Here is an 18,352-nt window from a genome sequence, read left to right on the forward strand (position 1 = left end):
TAGCCCTGGCTTTCCCCTCGCCGCGCGCCCGCGCCCCCTTCCGCGTCCGCAACCAGAAGCCCAGCGCAGCGCCCGGAGCCGGACCTGCGCCCGTACCACTCCCAGGACCGCGCCCTCGACCGCCCCGCGATGATCGCGACCGCAGCCCTCCTGCGCGTCCTCTGGCTCCTGCTGGTCTTCGGCCGCAGCACCCATGGTGAGCCCCCCGGCGGCCCGGCTCGCGCCCCCTCTGGGGAAGCCTGCGACGCCTTCCCTGGCCGCTGGCGCCCCGCGTGCCTTGTCCTGTGCGCCCTAACTCTCGCCCGTCCCGCCTAACCCTAAGCCCCGCGTTGCACCCGCCTCGTCCTCCCGCACCCCTAGCATGCCAAGCCCGAGTCTGAGCCCCTATGGGGGTGCAGGGTAAGTGTAGGACCCCCAACCCTTTCCCGCCTCACGGAAGCGGTGCTTGAGGGCTGTTGGTGCGCTGGGAAAGGAGGTATGGAAAAATGAAGCCATGTGGGGAGTCCTGTGCAAAATTGCTTCTTTGGTGTCTAACTTTGGGGTATCTCTATGTTGTTTGTCCAGAAACGGGTCTTTGGGGGCGGAGGGGGGTGACTTTGCCGTTGTAGTCCCAAATGCCCAGCCAAGAGCCCGACCCGAGCCCCTCTAGGCGGCTTTTCTCTAGGTGAGGGTCTGCGACACTACTTTCTGCAGCGGCCATCTGCCTGTGACAGCAACAGAGTTGCCCCCTTCCTGCAGCGTCCCCCCCCAATACCTCTCCTGTGATTGTGGGGGATGGCATGGATGGAGGATGCCTGGACAGTTGGAGAGTGAATGTGTAAATGCATACAGTAGGCGCCTATTAAACAGTGTCAGAATTGCAGTCAGCTCTGGAAACACTCGTTCATGTCTTCTTAATGTGAGGAATTTGAGGACCTGGTAAATGGGGGAGATTTGACCCAGGAGGCTGGTGTAACCAGGAAAGCCTTTGAAAAACAACAGCCCCCAAACCCAGACACCTTACCTGTGAGTCTACCAGGTGAGCTGTCTGAGTTTCCCAGAGCTGAATGTTTCAAAAATCTGTCCTTGCGTAGCTTACTTTGCAAAAGTGAGGGTTTGACTGAAAGCCCACAGGACAAGTCCTTCCCCTCACGGTGTCCCCAGACCTTTTTTCCTTTCTGAGGATTTGAGGTTTGGGCTTTTCTTTGGGGGACAAAAGGTGTTTGTTTACTCCTAAGAACACGGACGGTGTTGTGGTCACCCTGTAACCAGAATCAAAGTGCAGATTTATCCATCCACAGTTGTGACATGCCCACTGCGTGTCAGACTGTGCTATCTGGAGGACATATGTGGGCTGTTGGGGAGGAAAACAGTGCTGCCTCGGTCCCAGGGGCATTGTGGGGGTGAATATGTGACCCTTGTGTGTCTCAGGTGCTACTAACTGCTTCCCGGCCTGCCACCCCATACATGGATCTTGCGAGGATCAGAACGTCTGCAGGTGACGACATGACTCCCAAGAGGTGGGGGGAGGGGGGAGGGCAGGGCAGAACCCTGAGGGGGTCTCAGTGTCAAAGAAAAGTGAGGTGGGGGCTTAACCACTGAACAGCGACAGACAGCCACCTGTCCCTGCAGCGGCTGATTGGGGAGGGCAGGAGAGAAGAGGGAGGAATGGGGGGGCAGAGTTAGAGCCCCCGCCAGATGAGGCTCTGCGGCAGAGTGTTGAAGTGACGTGGGCTCTCAGAGACCCCGTGTCTGCTCCCCGTGTCCTGTCCTCTTTTTCTGCATCCTCATTCAGGTGTCTGGGATCTGCCTCCTAGAACCCCTGGCCTGGCACTGAGAGCCCCCCTAAGTCCCTCTCACATGTACACATCTCTCCTCCCCACAGGTGCCAACCTGGTTGGCAGGGTCCCCTGTGTGACCACTGCGTGCCCTTTCCTGGCTGTGTCAACGGGATCTGCTTCGAGCCTTGGCAATGCATTTGTGACGAAGGCTGGGAAGGCCACCTCTGCGATATAGGTGTGCACAGCCTCTGCCCTCCCTCACCTCCCACAGCCCTGCCCCTGCCCCCCAAACCAATGTTGTAATGGTGTGTGGACATGATTCCCGGGTGCCAGAGCCCCCTCCAAGGTACGGACTTGAACTCATCAATTTGATGTGCACGTCACCAGCATCCAGAGAAGGGGCTGGAGGAGCTGGGGGTGGGGCAAGCTGCCAGTTGAATAAAAAGTCACAAAATACACACAAAGCGGAAAGTGTGGGGGGGGGGGGGGGGGTGTCACAGGCCAGGGCCCACCTGCCTAGGTCATTGAAGTGTAGACAGCAGCTATAAGATGAGCACACGCAGGACTGTAAGGGACGCAACAATGAGCCAACATACAAGTAAACCAACTGGTAAGTTGTCAGGACACTGGGCTGGTGCTGGGATCTGGGAGAGGTCAGGTCTAGTGGAGACTGTGTGGGACGTGCTTCGAGTATGGAGGGGGGTTCTCTGTTGATTTCATTAATTTATGCTGTCTTTGTCCTCTGTTTACCCTGGGAAATGGTCAGTTGCCTGTTGCTGCCTTTTCAGGCAGGTGGCAAAAAAAACGTTCACTCCAGCCCATTCTCATTTGCAAAACCAACCCCAAAGTTGTAGAAAAAATCCTAACAGCTGAGGCAGGCACCTGCCAGGACACTGTCCTCCCTTCCCTCCCATTAGCAGAGACCACCCAGAGATGCCCTGAGGGGTGCTGATGGCTTCTGTTGAAGCTAAGCAACTCCCGAGATCAGAAGATAGCTGTTTCTGGAGCTTTCAAATCTACCTCTTGTACATTGCCTTAGGGGCATTGAACCAGCCTTTTAAAATGTACCAGGCACCCATGCTACAAACAGGGAAATTGAGGCTCAGAGAAGGAACACATAGAAGTAGGAGGAAAAGCCAGGCTAAACTCTGTCCCCAGAAGTGGGTACATTCTTCTCCAACACGGCTCATTACGAAGGCAAACCCTAGCGCCCTTTTCTGGCCTCTGCCCCTCAGAACCCAAGCAGCTGAATTTTAGAAGTGGTCCTGCTGGGAGTTATCTTGGTCCTTAGAGCCCCCCTCGGCGTGGGACTCCTGCCAGTGATGCATGTTCTGGCTGGCAGCGTGCACCCTCACAGCTGTACCCCTGCAGCAATGGCAGAGCCACACTCGGGGTGGGGTCAGGGGCTGAGCCTGCTCGAGAGTCCCAGGACACCCACTTGAATTTCCAGACAAAAGCCACGTTCCAGAACTGTGTGGCAGGGTGGGGGTGGGGGGTGTCCTTGGACAGAAGACCACCAAGCTTGGGGTAGCTGGGAGGTCTGGGCTGAAAGGAACTAGTTTGTAGATAAGAGGCTGCCCTCTTCCCACCTCCCCCCTTGGAACCTTTCCCAGTCATAGCTGTTCCCCCACCCAAGAGACCCCAGGCTGCTGCTTCCTTGCAACAGACAACCTCCCCTTACTTTTGGTTTGGGGGCTCAGGAGGTAAGAATGGGTCTGATTCTTAGCTCACAGACCTGGGGGTCACAGGGAGCAGGCAGGGGAGTGGCCAACTCTTCAGCTTAAATTTCCCTTGCTCAAGCAGCTGTGGAGAGGCTGCGAGGCTGCCCCAATCCCACAGTGGTGGGCTGAATCCTTGTTCTGTCTCTTTGCACCAAGCCAGGCTTCACTCCACTGACTATTAGCCCCCATCAGTAGTCACTTGCCTGCCTTTTTCCCCAGCAGCTCAGCTAAGAGCTCCCAACATCCCCCAGAGCAGTAGGCTAAGTCAGGTGCTTGGTTCCTGATAGGGGTCTTTACATTCCTACTTCCATGGGGTTATTTCTCAAGAACTGGAGCACTGGGCCCCTGAAGGATGGACGTTTCCACCCTACCCCCCTCCCTACCTGAGAAGCTGAAATTGAACATTTGTCTCATGACAGTGGTGTTGAATCAGGAAAGGGGCAGGAGGTCTGCTGGGCTTTGGTACCCTAGTGCCAGTAAAGGATCACCACAGTACACAGGAAACTTCTTTAGCTCCCAAAGCCTCAGTGTACTCACCGTGGAGTATGAAAGTACACCCTCATTCTTGGGCCCCCGCTTGGTGACCATCAGCAGTGGCCGCCATCAGTCATCTGTTGTCGTTGTTAAGTGCCATCAAGTCGATTCCAACCCACAGCGACCGTGCTTCCAAGGAACGGCTGCTGAGCTTGAACCGCCAACCCTGCAGTTCAAACAACTTTGCAGTAGGACGCATTAACCCACAGCGCCACACCAGGACTCTTGGTGTCATCTGTGGATTCAGCTAATGTCACCCACTTGCCACCAAGTACTCTTGGCTTCCCAGGAGTTGAGGGTGACAGGGTGGTCTGGGTTTTTTTCCTGCCCTCCCAGACATCCGCCCTTGTACCTCGAACCCTTGTGCCAACAACTCGACCTGCATGGACCTGGATAAGGGTGGCTACAAATGCTCTTGTGCCCCTGGCTACATGGGACCCCACTGCCAGGAGAAGAAGCCGGGACCCTGCGTGATCAATGGGTAAATATTCCTCCCTGTGTCTGATTGGTGAGTGCCTCATCTAGTCCTGCTTCGTGTCCAGCCCTGTAGGACCTGCTGCCTGGCCAAAGAGGACGCAAGTGCTGCTGCTGGCTGCTCTGCGTTGGGGGGGGGGGTCTGCCCCAGATTAGGGGTATTCACGGGGACATGTATGTCATTTCCATATTTCTTTAAAGGCTCCTGAAGTCGATTTTGTGTTCAATGATGTTCCAAGTCCTATATGCAAATGGCAGGGGTGGGGTGGGGGTGGGCACACAGCTTGGAGCTTCATGGTTTTCGGAAAGGTACCATACTGGGAGAGCAGAGTTCAGTCGGGCTGTTTGGCAAGTCCAGATTTTAAGGGAGGTGATGAACTGGAGAGCCAATGCATTGGGTTTTCTGGGATGTCTGGGGAGGGTGCTGCCAGCCTGAGGAAATGGGTAGAAAGGACTACAGCCAGTATAAGAGAGGGTGGGCAAGGGAGGGCCAGAGGCCAGGGGCCCAGCGGAGAGAGGACCAACAGACAGACTGCTGTCCTGGGTGCTAGTCTGGAGTGATTTTTCTAGCTCCTCTGCCTCCTTCTGGCTCTGAGCCTGCCCTGTCCTGGAGTGGAGCCTCCAGTGAGACTAGGAGGGATGGGGGCACCAAGAGGCCACAAAGGCAGGATCCAGAGTAGACCCAGTCCTGGGCCAACAGAGGACACACCAGCTGAAACACAAATGCAGTTGTTGTGGTCTCAGCATCCCACAGAGGCAGAAAAGATGCCAGAGCTGGGAGACCAGTGCAAACAGACTCTGCAGGGCCCGGGGCTCAGTGTCCAGAGGGGGCAGACAGAGGAGGGGGCACGGAGTTGGCTCCATCTCCGTGAGCAGGGCAGGAGGACAACCTAGTTTGTGTTCTTAGGCAGACTAGAGCCCTGGGCCCTGGCATTTCTTCAGAGCCCAGCCCTGCGCCCAGTCCCACAGCCTGAGGTTTGCTTGTTTATCACCTCTTTGCTCTTCTGAGTTTTGGTATTTATCAGATGACAAAGGGCCCGCTCGTTTAAAAGCACTTACATTAAATGCTCTGTGTGTTCTGCTTTGAGCAAACAGCTTCGGTCTGCAAGTTGCACTCGTTGAATGGCCCCCCTATTAACGCCACCCGGCACAGACAGCCTGGGCTCATGCCAGCAGAGACCAACGACGTGGGGCTCATTTCACTGCGAGAAAGTCCCCAAGGGTTCCCATACAATATCCTGTGGGCCCATTCCGCTGAAAGTAACATAAATACAACCCAGATAAGAGGGAGGGGTCATGGCAGCAGAGCCCAGCAGGAGTGAGTGAACCCCTGCGCCCCCCTGGTGACAGCCCCCTGGTTTTAATTGTGTGCCCCCCCCACCAGACTCAAGTTTCCCCATCCGTCCAGCCTCTGGAAAGATGTTACTAGAGGTAGAAGGAGTTGGAAGAGCCTGAGCCTCTGGCTCCCCTACCCTCTGTCCTAGCCCAGCCCCCCGAGGGCCTGTTACCTGTCCCCCATTGTGTTGCAGTTCCCCCTGCCAGCACGGAGGCACCTGTGTGGACGATGAGGGCCGGGCCTCCCATGCCTCCTGCCTGTGCCCCCCTGGCTTCTCAGGCATCTTCTGCGAGATTGTGGCCAACAGCTGCACCCCCAACCCATGCGAGAACAACGGAGTCTGCACCGACATCGGGGGCGACTTTCGCTGCCGCTGCCCGGCCGGCTTCATCGACAAGACCTGCAGTCGCCAGGTGACCAACTGTGCCAGCAACCCGTGCCAGAATGGGGCCACCTGCCTGCAGCATGCTCAGGTGAGCTACGAGTGTCTCTGCAAGCCCGAGTTCACAGGTCCCACCTGCGCCAAGAAGCGGGCGGTCGGCAACCAGCAGGTCACCCGCCTGCCCAGTGGCTACGGGCTGACCTACCGCCTGACCCCCGGCGTGCACGAACTACCTGTGCCGCAGCCCGAGCACCGCATCCTGAAGGTATCCATGAAAGAGCTCAACAAGAGCTCCCCGCTGCTCACCGAGGGTCAGGCTATCTGCTTCACCATCCTGGGGGTGCTCACCAGCCTGGTGGTGCTGGCCACCGTGGGCATCGTGTTCATCAACAAATGCGAGGCCTGGGTGTCCAACCTGCGCTACAACCACATGCTGCGCAAGAAGAAGAATTTGCTGCTTCAGTACAGCAGCGGGGAGGATCTGGCGGTCAACATCATCCTCCCCGAGAAAATCAACATGACCACCTTCAACAAGGAGGCTGGCGACGACGAGATCTGAACCGCATCCCCACGGGCCCCTCTATAGTCTCGGGGTTCCGCAGAGCTCACTATATGCGGTCTGTCCTAATCTTTGTGGTGGAATTTGCTATCCTTTGTGTTGAATCTGGTGAACGCTATGCTTACATATATTGTCTTTGTGTTGCTGTGTGACAAACGCAATGCCTGGCAAACCCCCTCTCCACCCTTCTCTCCTCTTAATGCATGATCTATAAACAAAATAAGAAATTCATCTTTAAACGAGTAAAAAAGATATAAGTATGTTATTCTAAACGTAAATTACAAAATATCAAAAATACCAAAAAAAAACATGGTAACAGAACCAGGACTCGATGCCGACATCCCTCTCGGGGGACCTCGGCCGCAGGGTCCTTGTGAAACCACTACGAATGCTGTACATGACCAATCACTGTGAAAAGGGCTCAATTCTCTTTCATTCGTTAATTCTCACACGCCACATCCGACTCGCGCTCATATCGACTTCTCCAGCGCAACCCTTAGATCTTTCTGATTGGTTTGAGAATTTTGCAGAGTGCAGCGGCCGTGTGTAAAGCAGAGAGAGCACCCCTTCGGGATGGTTGGTTGGTTGCTGGGGGGCTGGGACCAGGGAGGTCCCAGCCCTGCCAAGAACTTAACTGTAAGGTTCCTAGCAAGTCCTCTTTGCCCCTGGGTCTACCTCTTCTCCTCTCTCAAAGAAGGGCTGGAAGGCCATGAAGGTCCTCTCTCATATAAAAATTTGGAACGAGGGGTGCGAACCCAAATGATTCCTGGCCCGTAAAAAGTAGGACTTGATGTAGATTAGATCTCATCCCAGGGTCTGAAATGTTCTGGCCTATCCTGGATACTCACTTGATATGTGGAAATTAGTTCTAATTGCATTTCTTAACGTGGGCAGCCTCGTGGCCCATTCACGTTTAGAAAAAGAAAATCAGCTGGCCCCTTGGATTCACAATGTGTCATTTGGGGTTGCCATTTAGGCAGTCCCCGCAAAGCCCTAACACTCTTCCCCCTTCCCTACCCTATAGTGAGCTCCCTCGAAATTTCAAAGCACTTTGAACCACAAGTGCCGCTGGTACAATGGAAGCAGCAGATCAACCCCTTTCCCCCCAAGGTTTTCACAGGGTTTGAGTGGACTTTGTCACTTGTGAGGTGTGTCCCAGTTCTTTGGTGAATGTGGTAAAAGTCGTAAGCTACCCAGTGGTGGGTTTATATTTTTGTTGCTGAGCTAATAACCCTCAGATCCCCAAAGACCTACCCAGCTTCTGAATGATGAATTTTTGACTTTTTGTTTTATTTTTTTAAAGAGCATCTATCTTTTTTGCAAAAAATAGAAGGATATGGGACAGAGCTCTGTTTAGCTTTCCAGCTCTTCGGCCGGGCAGCTAAACAGCCTTGGGTACCAGATCAGAATATTTTGCTTCTTAAATTATTTAGATAGAAAACTATATGACTTAGCTTTATTGAGTATCACCTGCCGAATTTACCTTGCTCCGAACATTTATTTATGAGTCTCCACCATCAACATCATCACAGTCATTCGAGTCATGGTCACCACATACGCACACATGGAAATAACATCAGCCATCCATCAGCCATTGGATTCGTCGTCATAACCCAGCCATCGACTTCATTGTCCCTCAGTCCCTGGGCCCATCTACCCCAAGTACCTGACATCCTGACCCCATACCCATCACGTCCCTCCAGCACCTGGTCCCCGTCACCCCTTGTCTTGTATCCTCACTCTTGTCACCATGTCCCAATGACACCCCAACTCCTGCCCCCTTCACCATTAAGACCCCTCCCCCTATTCTTCCCATTGAGCCCCTCGCCATCCCTCTTGAGCCCCTTCCTCTCCTGCATTTCCATCCTTCCAAACCGTCTCCACCATCACGGTCATTGCCAGGCCCCCTCCTACCCCAAAGCTCCAGTCATTGCCACTCCTGACCCCACCTCACCCCACCTCACCTCAGGTCCCTTCCCCCTCCCCCCAAGCCCCTAGCTTCCCCACCCCTTGCCTCTGATTACCTCACCCCAAGGCCCCCACCCTTCTTTCTCCCTAGTCCTCATCACATTTCATTTGAGTTCCTTTAAAGAAAATAAAAACTTTAAAAAGACAAAAAAAAAGAATAGTTGGTATGAGTCAGGCGGGCGTCTGGTACCCCGCCTGACCTCTCTCAGCGTGAGACCTTGACCGAGTCCGTTAACGGTTCTGTCCTCAGTGTCCCCAAAGGCTAAATTCTCCAATTGGACAAAATGACCAAATGCTTGGTTCAATTCCTATCTCCATGTTATAGAGAAAAAAAAGTCAAGTCCACTGATGACAAAGACCCAGGTCTTGTCTCACGTCCTCCATTTACATTGCATCAATCCATTGTCCATCTGACACCCATGCCATCGGAAGCATTTCCGCACACCTGCTGAGTGTGGAGGCAGTGTGGAGGAGCTGTGCGGCGTGCAGGACCAGCAGGGCCATCTGGGAGGGCAGGGACACCCAGGTGTCCCCAGGAGCCCGGCAGTGCTGGGAGAATGCCGTGGGAGTGAGTGATGAGTTCTGAGCTGATGCCTCCTATAGAGCAAAGCCATCTCATCTCCCAACGAGACAAATTCTCTATGACCAGCACCCCCAATGAGACCGCCCTTCCAAATTCAACAGCGCCCACCCCCACGCACCCTTGTGCAATCTGAGCAGCGTTACAGCCTCGCCGCGGTCTTCATGCCATGCAGAAGCGGTCCACCCCACGTGATATGGGTCAACCATATTCTGCTGAGAGTGTCGGGATTCCTGGCTGCCCATCCACACCCCGGTGTGCTTGGAGTAGTGTGTAGTTTACGTTTCAAACGGAGAAGCTCAAAGATAGCCGTCGAAGACATGTTCCTTAATTCGGTCTCCAAAATTGAGAAGGTAGAAGGAGTCATGATCTTTTTGTAACCAAAACAACAACAAAAATCCGAAAATGTCATTGGCGCTCTTTTTAGCTTTCCCGTTTACATCCAGACACGCAAAAAACCTTGTTTATTGAAAAATAAACATACAAGGGCTAACGTTGTGTGTTGGTCTCTGATTTCTGGTGCATCTTGCATGAGGGGGTTGGGGATGTCAAGGCCTGCCGAGCTGTGAGGTGAAGAGATGTGCCCACCCAGTCTCACCCCAGACCACACACTGGGACTTGGGACCCTGGAATGCCCTGCCCCATAATCCTGAGACCACCTCCAGTTGAATACTTTCCTAACTGGGGAGGGGGTTTGTGTGAGGGTGGCTGTTTTGCGGGGGTGGCACTGGAATATGGGGTGAGGGCAGAAGGACAGTGTGAGGTCAGTTCTCCCCAGCCACTGTGTTCCAGCCCAGAACTCTTGAGGAGTTGAGAATGCTACTACTATTTATTCACAGACTGGAGTGAAGTTGGGTATGCCCAGGAGAGAGGAGGAATGAAGATTTTATGAATGAAGGCCCCCGTTTGTGCCCCCTACTTGGTCCTGTACCTGTTATTAGGGACTCAACCTGAGCCTTGGGGTTCCGGGCCTGTTTGCTCAGTAAATCCACCTCTGAGTTTTTATGCCTGTGCCTACTTCCGGAGCCTATTCTCCCTGTCCTCCCCTGTGTCCTCTCTGTGGCCAGTCCTTTGTGACTTGTCTTAGCTGAGGTCATTGTTACTACCCACCCAAATGCCCAGTCAGGACCCAGAGTGCCTTGAATTTCCCCCCTTTCCTTCATCCACCCCAGCGGCCCAGCAGTACCCATTCCCACTCCTCCCTGCCTTCCTTCCCCTTCCTTGCTGCTAGGGTCTCCCCACTCCTGCCGGACCTCTCTCAGCTGGGAAGACACCTCTTCAGCACAACATAACACATGAGCAAAACCCCCCGAGACGGAAGCCTTGATAAAAATGATGAGATAATGTTACATTCATAAATCTTGAGATGTCTGTAAGAAGGATGAGTTCTCAAGGAAAAGAGTAATTGCCCCAAATCCTCACGGAAACAGAGCAATACTCCTGAGTAGGAAGACCCCATATCTTAGGAAGACTAAGTATCACGTGTTTTAGGGGCCCAGCCTTTGGACTTGGAGGGAATAAGGGGATGAACAAAAAGGAGCAGAGAAGCTAAAATCAAATCAGCCACTTTATTGGGATGAATCAAATCAAATAGTAGCAAATCAAAACCAGGCAAATACGAACACATCTACCATGATCAGGTAGAGCATTTCCAGGAAAGCAAGCAGGATTTCATAAGACTTAGTGTGGAAAAAGGGAGGACATGAAGGGGGACCACCTGGGCCTTCTGCTGGACAAGCCTCAGGCAAGCAGGTGAGATGCTGAGAGGAAGAGGCTGTGAGCAAGGTCTTCTGAGCCATAGGAAGTCTGACATGGGAACTGGGGTGCCGGGGATAGCTTTGGAGGGTCTGGGTTGCTCTGGGCTGTGGCAAAGGCTCAGGATGGAGAAGGCCCAGGAGGGGTGGATGAGGAGGGCCTCTTCTCCCTAACCCTAAGGATGGAACAGGAAGGGGAGGTGATGGTGGTCTTGCGGGTGTCTCGAGGCTGTGCCCATGTTGAGATCAAGGAGCTGGTCACACTGAGGAGGAGGCACAGAGCAGCTCCGGGGACAATATTGAAAAGTTTCTGAAGAAGAGTTGAGAGTCAGGGAGCAGGGGATGATGGAGAAGGGACAGCTCCACGGGGCTGACTTGTGGTCAGCGCCCCCTCAAGGCTCTGGTGTACAGAGCAGACCTTGGGGGAGCTGAAGGCTGGAGCTCATCTCACAGCTCTCCAAGACACCCAAACCTGTTACAAATAAGCTGCTTACCATCTAAGGCAGTGGCTTTCTTCTCTTTAATGATTCTCTCCCACTGCTGGAGAGGGGGCAAACATTTAATCATTACCTTACTCATCCAAAACCCGCATCCTAACTTAAACCCAGTCTCCTGCTCACAATGGAAAAGAAGGAGAAGCCCAGGTCCAAGACATTGCTGGGGATGAAGGATGATAGACAATCTCCATGGACTCAAAATTGCCTGCCTCACAATCTACCTCACCAAGAAGTACGTTCAGCTGAGGGCACTGCTGTATTCTAACAGTAATGACTTTGCCAATGTAAGAAGTGCCTCAACTTCAACCCAGAAATTACACTGAAGGAAAAAGACACAATACAGATAATATACATTATACAGATGGCAGAAGGGGATTTAAGAATTAAATTAAAATTTAATTTTACAATTAAGATTAAATTTTTTTTTTTATTTAGCATACATTCCTGATATTTTCAAAAGGTATCATCAGAAAACTAGGAAAAACACCTATTTCCTTAATATCATTAAGACATTTTATCTTGAACTAGCATTAAGTATCATTGTTGTCGTTACTAGGTGCCATCAAGTTGGTACCGACTCATAGCGACCTTATGCACAGCAGAACGAAATACTGCCCAATCCTGGGCCAACCTCACTACTGTTGCCACGCTTGAGTCCATCGATGCTGCCACTTTGCCAATCCATCTCTTTGGGGGTCTTCCTCTTTCTCTCTGACCCTCCACCTTACCAAACATGTTATCTTTCTCCAGTGACTGGTCCCTCCTGACAATATACCTGTCATTAAAAGCCGAAGGGAAACAAGGTCATGTGACGTAGGGAAGTTAAGGGCATTGGCTTTAGAATCAGAAGGATAGAGGGCTTTACATTTGATTCTGACCCTTGGGCCACCTAACATCTTCATGTCTGCTTCTTCCTCTGCAAAGGATCAGATAAGGAGAGCAATCAGTACCACTAATGCTTTGGAATTTGTAGCCAATAGAATAAGACAAGAAAAAACAAAGCATAAAGTACGACTAGTAGAAAAGTGATGAAATTATTTTTAAAGACGGTATTACTGCCTTCTGAAAAGCAAACACAAACAAATGGCTGTAATTGCTGATGTAAGAAGTCAGTAATATTCTGTGCATCTGAACCCATAGCCACCCCACCAATTCTGTCTCATAGCAATCCTGTGGGACAAAGTAGGATAGGCCCATAGGGTTTCCAACGCTGTAATCTTTATGGACATAGATTGCCTCATCTTTCTCCCATAGTGTGCTCCAACTGCCAACCTCTTGGTTAGCAGCTGAATGCTTTAAGCATTGCATCACCAGAACTCCTATACTGACACATTTCTCAAGACAAACTCACTGCTATGGAATTGGTTCTGAGTCATAGCAACCTAAACACCTACAAAGTCCCCCAAAACTAATTACTGTAGAATCTCTTCTGACCCATGGTGACCCCATGTGTTACAGAGTCGAAATGCCCCATAGTGTCTCTTTTTGACTGTGATCTTTACAGGATCAGAGTTGTGGCACCTCTGGGTGGTTTTGAATAGCCAACCTTTAGGTTAGTCATTGAACATAAGCCATTTGTGCCACCCAGGGACCTACATACCCATAACAACCTGTTAAAGGTATAAAATCTGAGTTAAAGATCAAAAAATCTGACTCGATACTGTAAAGATGACAATTCTTCTCAAAACTGATTTATACATTTAGTGACATTAATTTGCATTATATTGCTAGGCAGCATGACTATCTGAAAAAAATGAAGTGATGAGAATAACCAAGAAAAATAAAATAATTAAGGGGTAACTTATAATGTCAGTAAAATGGAAGCTACCAAAATAAAACCAGTGTGTCTCAGGTCTGATGCAGAGAAGACCCTTAGTTTTGGCTTTCTAAAGCACAATGGTTATGAATCGGGCTGCGAACCTTACCGTCAGCAGTTCAAAACTACCAGCTGTTCCGCAGGAGAAAGATGAAGCTTTCTGCTCTGGTAAAGATTTATAGCCTCAGAAACCCTGTACAGGGTCGCTATGAGTTGGTTCCAACTCTACGGCACACAGCCACCACCATCAATTGAGAGGATAAATACATGAATGCGTGAATGATAGTTATGTTGTTGTTATGTGCCGTGGAGTCGGTTCTGACTCATAGCGAACCTGCACAGGGTTTCCGAGACTGTAATCTTTACGGGAGCAGAAAGCCTCATCTTTCTCGCATGGAACAGCTGGTAGTTTTGAACTGCTGACCCTGCGGTTTGGAGCCCGATTCATAACCACTATGCTACCAGAGCTCCTTGAATGATAGTTACAGAAGGACTTATTTACAAACATGGCAATGGGGACCAAAAGGGTGTAGTTCCCAAATGGGGGTAATGTCTGGAGACATTTTGGTTGTCAAAACGGGCCCAGTGCTACCATGGGACAGATTAGAAATGGTGTTAAACATTCCAAAAATCGCAGTACAACATCCACAGCAAATAATTATTTGGTCCAAAATGTCTATCGTGCTCAAGTTGAGACAAGTCTAGCCTAAGGTGGTTAGAGTGGAGTCTTGGTGGGGCACTGGAGGATAAACGCTGGACTGCCAACCACAAGATCAGCGGTTCAGTCCCACCAGTTGCTCCTTGGAAGCCCTCTACAAGGTCACTATGAGTCAGATTTGTTCGATGCAGTGTGTCATTTGGTTTCTTGACTGCTCCTTCCATGAGTATTGATTGTGTTGTTGTTGTTGTTAAGTGCCGTGGAGTCGGTTCCGACCCATAGCGACCCTGTACAGGGTTTCCGAGGGTGTAAATCCTTACGGGAGTAGAAAGCCTATCTTTCTCCTGCGGAGCGGCTGGTAGTTTCGAACCGCTGACTTTAAGGTTCGCAGCCCGATTCGTAACCACTACGCTACCAGAGCTCCTTGGATGATAGTTACAGAAGGACTTATTTACAACTTCAGTCTTTCCTTTGCCTGTGTTGACGTTACTTATTGGTCCAGTTGTGGAGAGTTTTGCTGTCTTCCTGTTGAGGTGTAATCCATATGAAGGCTGTGCTCTTTGATCTTCATCAGTTAGTGCTTCAGCTCCTCTTCCCTTTCAGCAAGCAAGGTTGTGTCATCTGCATATGGCAGGTTGTTACTGAATCTTTCTTCAATTTGAATGCCTCATTCTTCTTCATATAGTCTAGCTTCTCAGGCTATTTGTTCTGCACCGAAGGTAATATTACTTTCCAGAGTAATAAATGATAAAATCAAGGCTCAGAGAAGTGAAGAAAAAACAAAAACATGTGCCCAAGATCACTGAGCTAAACCTAACTTTCAGAGCTCCAAATGTTCCTGTCAATTGTCTTTCCACTACATGACTGACTCCTGATTTTTAAAAACAGCTTACTCCCCTTCCCTCTTCAAAGTACTAACAGCTATGCTTCACTGGGAATTTCTGGAAGACCTGTAATCTTAGTTTCCATTACTTCCTGCAGGTCATCAGTAAGACTACTGAGTAGAATGAGGTTTCATTCTTTGCCATTTCAGAGTGGAAACTCTCTGCTTACCTCCTGTTCAGTCCACCCACTCACCACGGAATATCTCATTCTACCTCTAACGCCTCCTCCCGCCACACCTCCCTCCCCCATACACACACACAACCTAGCGGAGACAAGATTTTTGCCAACTGCCAATTTGCATGTAAGGATGAAATTAAGACCCCACTCATTGGAAGCAGCAGTCCAGAAATCAAACAACGTATTTCATTAGGCAAATCTGCTGCACAAGACCTTTTTAAAGTGTTGAAGAGCAAAGATGTCAGCTTGAGGACTAAGGTACACCTGACCCAAGCCATGGTATTTTCAATAACCTCATAGGCATGTAAAAGTTAGTCAGTGAATAAGAAAGATTGTAGAAGAATTGATGCATTTGAGTTATGGGGTTGGAGGAGAATATTGAAAGTGCCATGGGCTGCCAAAAGAACCAACAGATCTGTGTTGGAAGAAGTGCAGCCAGAGTGCTCCTTGGAGGCCAGGATGGCCAAACTTCATCTCTCATACTTCAGACATATTGTCAGGAGGGACCAGTCACTGGAGAGGAATATCATATTTGGTAAGGTGGAGGGTCAGAGCAAAAGAGGAAGACCCCCAGCAAGATGGATTGGCAAAGTGGCAGCATTAATGGGCTCAAGCGTGGCAACAATTGTGAGGTTGGCCCAGGACTGGGCTATGTTTCATTTTGTTGTGCATAAGGTCGCTATGAGTCGGTACCAACTTGATGGCACCTAACAACAACAACAATGCAATTATTATTGGAATCATCACAAGAATACATCGTATTAAGGTACTGCACTTAAAGTTTAATTTTTATCTTATCAAACTTCTCAGGGATTTCTGGATACTGGTTCTGAACTGACACCAATTCTTAGAGACCCAAAGCATCATTGTGGTTGGTCCACCAGTCAGAGGTGTATGGAGGTCAGATGATCAATATAGTTTCATTCAGCTCTGCCTTATAATAGGCCCACCAGGACCTTGAATCCACCTTGTGGCTGGGCTATTTCTCCAGCTCTGGAAGGCATAATTGAAATATTCACTCTCTCAACAACTGTTGGAATATCCACACTGGTTCTCTGACCCATAGATTGGGAGTATTTATGGTAGAGAAGGCCAAGTATAAGTGATTAGAACGGCCTCTACCTGTGAAAATAGTTAATTTAAAATGATACTGTATTCTTGAAGGAATTGCAGCGATTAGTGGTGATTCCTACAATATCCCCATTCAACTTGTCTATTTGATCTGTGAAGAAGACAGATGGATCTTAGAGAATGACAGTGGATTATCATAAATATAACCAGATGGAGACGCCAATTGCAGCTACTGCTCCAGATGCAGTTTCATTGCTGGAGCAAATGAACACATCCCCTGATAATTGGGATGTAGCTTTTGGTCTAGCAATACCTTTTTTTCTCTATACTTGTTGGTAAAGACCATCAAAATCAGGTTACTTTCAGTTGGCAAGGCAAGTAGTACATTTACACTGTCTTACCTCAGAGGTTTAAAACCTTTTCAGCTTTATGTCTTAATCGACTGCCCAGGGACTTTGATTGCCTTTCCTTTACACAAGACACCATGCTGGTTCACTACATGGATGATATTCTGCTGATATCCTGGTGAGCAGGAACACAGTGGTAATGTGCATGCTTGCCAGAGGGTGAGAAATAAATCCCACGCAAATTCAGAGGCTTCCCACCTCAGTACAAATTTCTATGAGTCCAGTGTTTTGGCACATGTTGCCATATTCTTTCCATAATAACATGACATATTGCATCATCCGATACCTCCTGTCCACAAGAGAGAGGCACACTTCGAGTGGATCTCTTTGGATTTTGGGAGGAACACATACTTCATCTGAGCATGCTGTTCTGACCCATTTATCGAGTGACCTAAAAATCTGCTGATTTTGAATGGATACCAGAACAGAAAAAAGCTCTGAAACAGATTAAGGCTGCCATGGAAATTGCTCTGCTACTTGGGCCATACAGTATGGCAGATCAAATGGTGCCTGAGGTATCAAAGACAATTAGGGATACTGATACTGTTTTGAGCCTTTGGCAGGCCCCTATTGGTAAATCACAACTCAGATCCTTAGGATTTTGAAACTATTCCCTGTCATCTTCTGTGAATAATTACTCTCCTTTTGAGAGACATCTTTTGGCTTGCTACTGAGTGTTAGCAGAGACTGAAATGTTGATCATAGGCAACGAGTTACCATGTGATCTTAGCTGCTCTTGTTGGACTAGGTATTGTCGTATCTGTAAAACTTTAAAAATGGACATGCATAGCTGCATGTAAATGAATAGATTTGGCATATACAAACTCAAGCCCAAGCGAGTCATTAATGTGAAAGTAAGGTGCACCAGGAGGATGTCCATGAGCTCTATTTCTGATGTATCATTTTTTAACTATCAACCCATCAATCTATATCTATGGCCTCATGGTTAGATTCCTATGACCAGTTGAGGAAGAAACATTTTGAATCTGATTTACACATGATTGTAGATGATATACAAGCATCACCCAAAAGTAGCCACACTCTGAGACAATGTTTGAGGCAGACCAGTGGGGAAAGGAATTCCTCCAAGTGAACATAATTTTCATTATTCCTTTTATCTAATAGGGGAGATCGCCAGAGATACAAGTCAACATCAATTTTTGGGCTATGGCTCATCTTGCGGCTAAATGGTCAGGGAATAGGAATCAATACAACTAGAAAATCTGTAACAAAAATCACAGGAATAGTATTCATATGGATTGTTGTTGTTGTTAAGTGTCATCGAATCAGTTTCAACTCATAGCGAACCACTGTATAGTGTTTCCAAGGAGCAACTGGTGAGTTTGAACTATCAACCTTGTGGTTCAAACCAACCTTGAGGTTCAGTGCTTTATTCCAAATTAGCACAAAATCTGAAGACATTTGTGTCCACTGCATGTTCACCAAAGAGTGGCCTTGATAATGGAAGATTTTATTAACCAGGTGGATGGGATGATCAGTTCTCTGGATATCAGAAAGTTTTGTTTCTTAGTTGCTGCTGTCATTGCTCATGAAAAAAAACCAACCATGACATCAGGGATGGAAGTTATTACATGGCTTCAACAACAAGGACTTTCAGTAGCTAAAGCTACTAAGCTATAGCCACTGATGCGAATAAAATTAAAAAAACAATTTTAATTTTAAAAGAAAATTAAAACAACAGAAGAGATCAACACTGAGTCCTGTTAAGGCACCACTCCCTGGGGTAAGAATCCAGATTCTTTTTTTTTTTTT

At 49.2% G+C, this 18,352-nt stretch overlaps 1 protein-coding gene across 1 annotated transcript; it reads left to right on the forward strand.

Annotated features, from left to right (window-relative positions):
* The first annotated feature begins 129 nt into the window (after positions 1–129).
* DLK1 (delta-like 1 homolog (Drosophila)) lies at positions 130–6,766 on the forward strand. The gene is made up of 5 exons (XM_006839529.1): positions 130–196; positions 1,411–1,477; positions 1,865–1,995; positions 4,352–4,496; positions 6,019–6,766. Exons 1-5 carry the CDS (start codon positions 130–132, stop codon positions 6,764–6,766), a joined length of 1,158 nt encoding a protein of 385 aa, XP_006839592.1.
* The last annotated feature ends 11,586 nt before the right edge of the window (positions 6,767–18,352 follow it).

The sequence above is a fragment of the Chrysochloris asiatica genome, unplaced genomic scaffold (assembly GCF_000296735.1).
Source record: "Chrysochloris asiatica unplaced genomic scaffold, ChrAsi1.0 scaffold00025, whole genome shotgun sequence".
Classification (NCBI taxonomy): Eukaryota; Metazoa; Chordata; class Mammalia; order Afrosoricida; family Chrysochloridae; genus Chrysochloris; species Chrysochloris asiatica.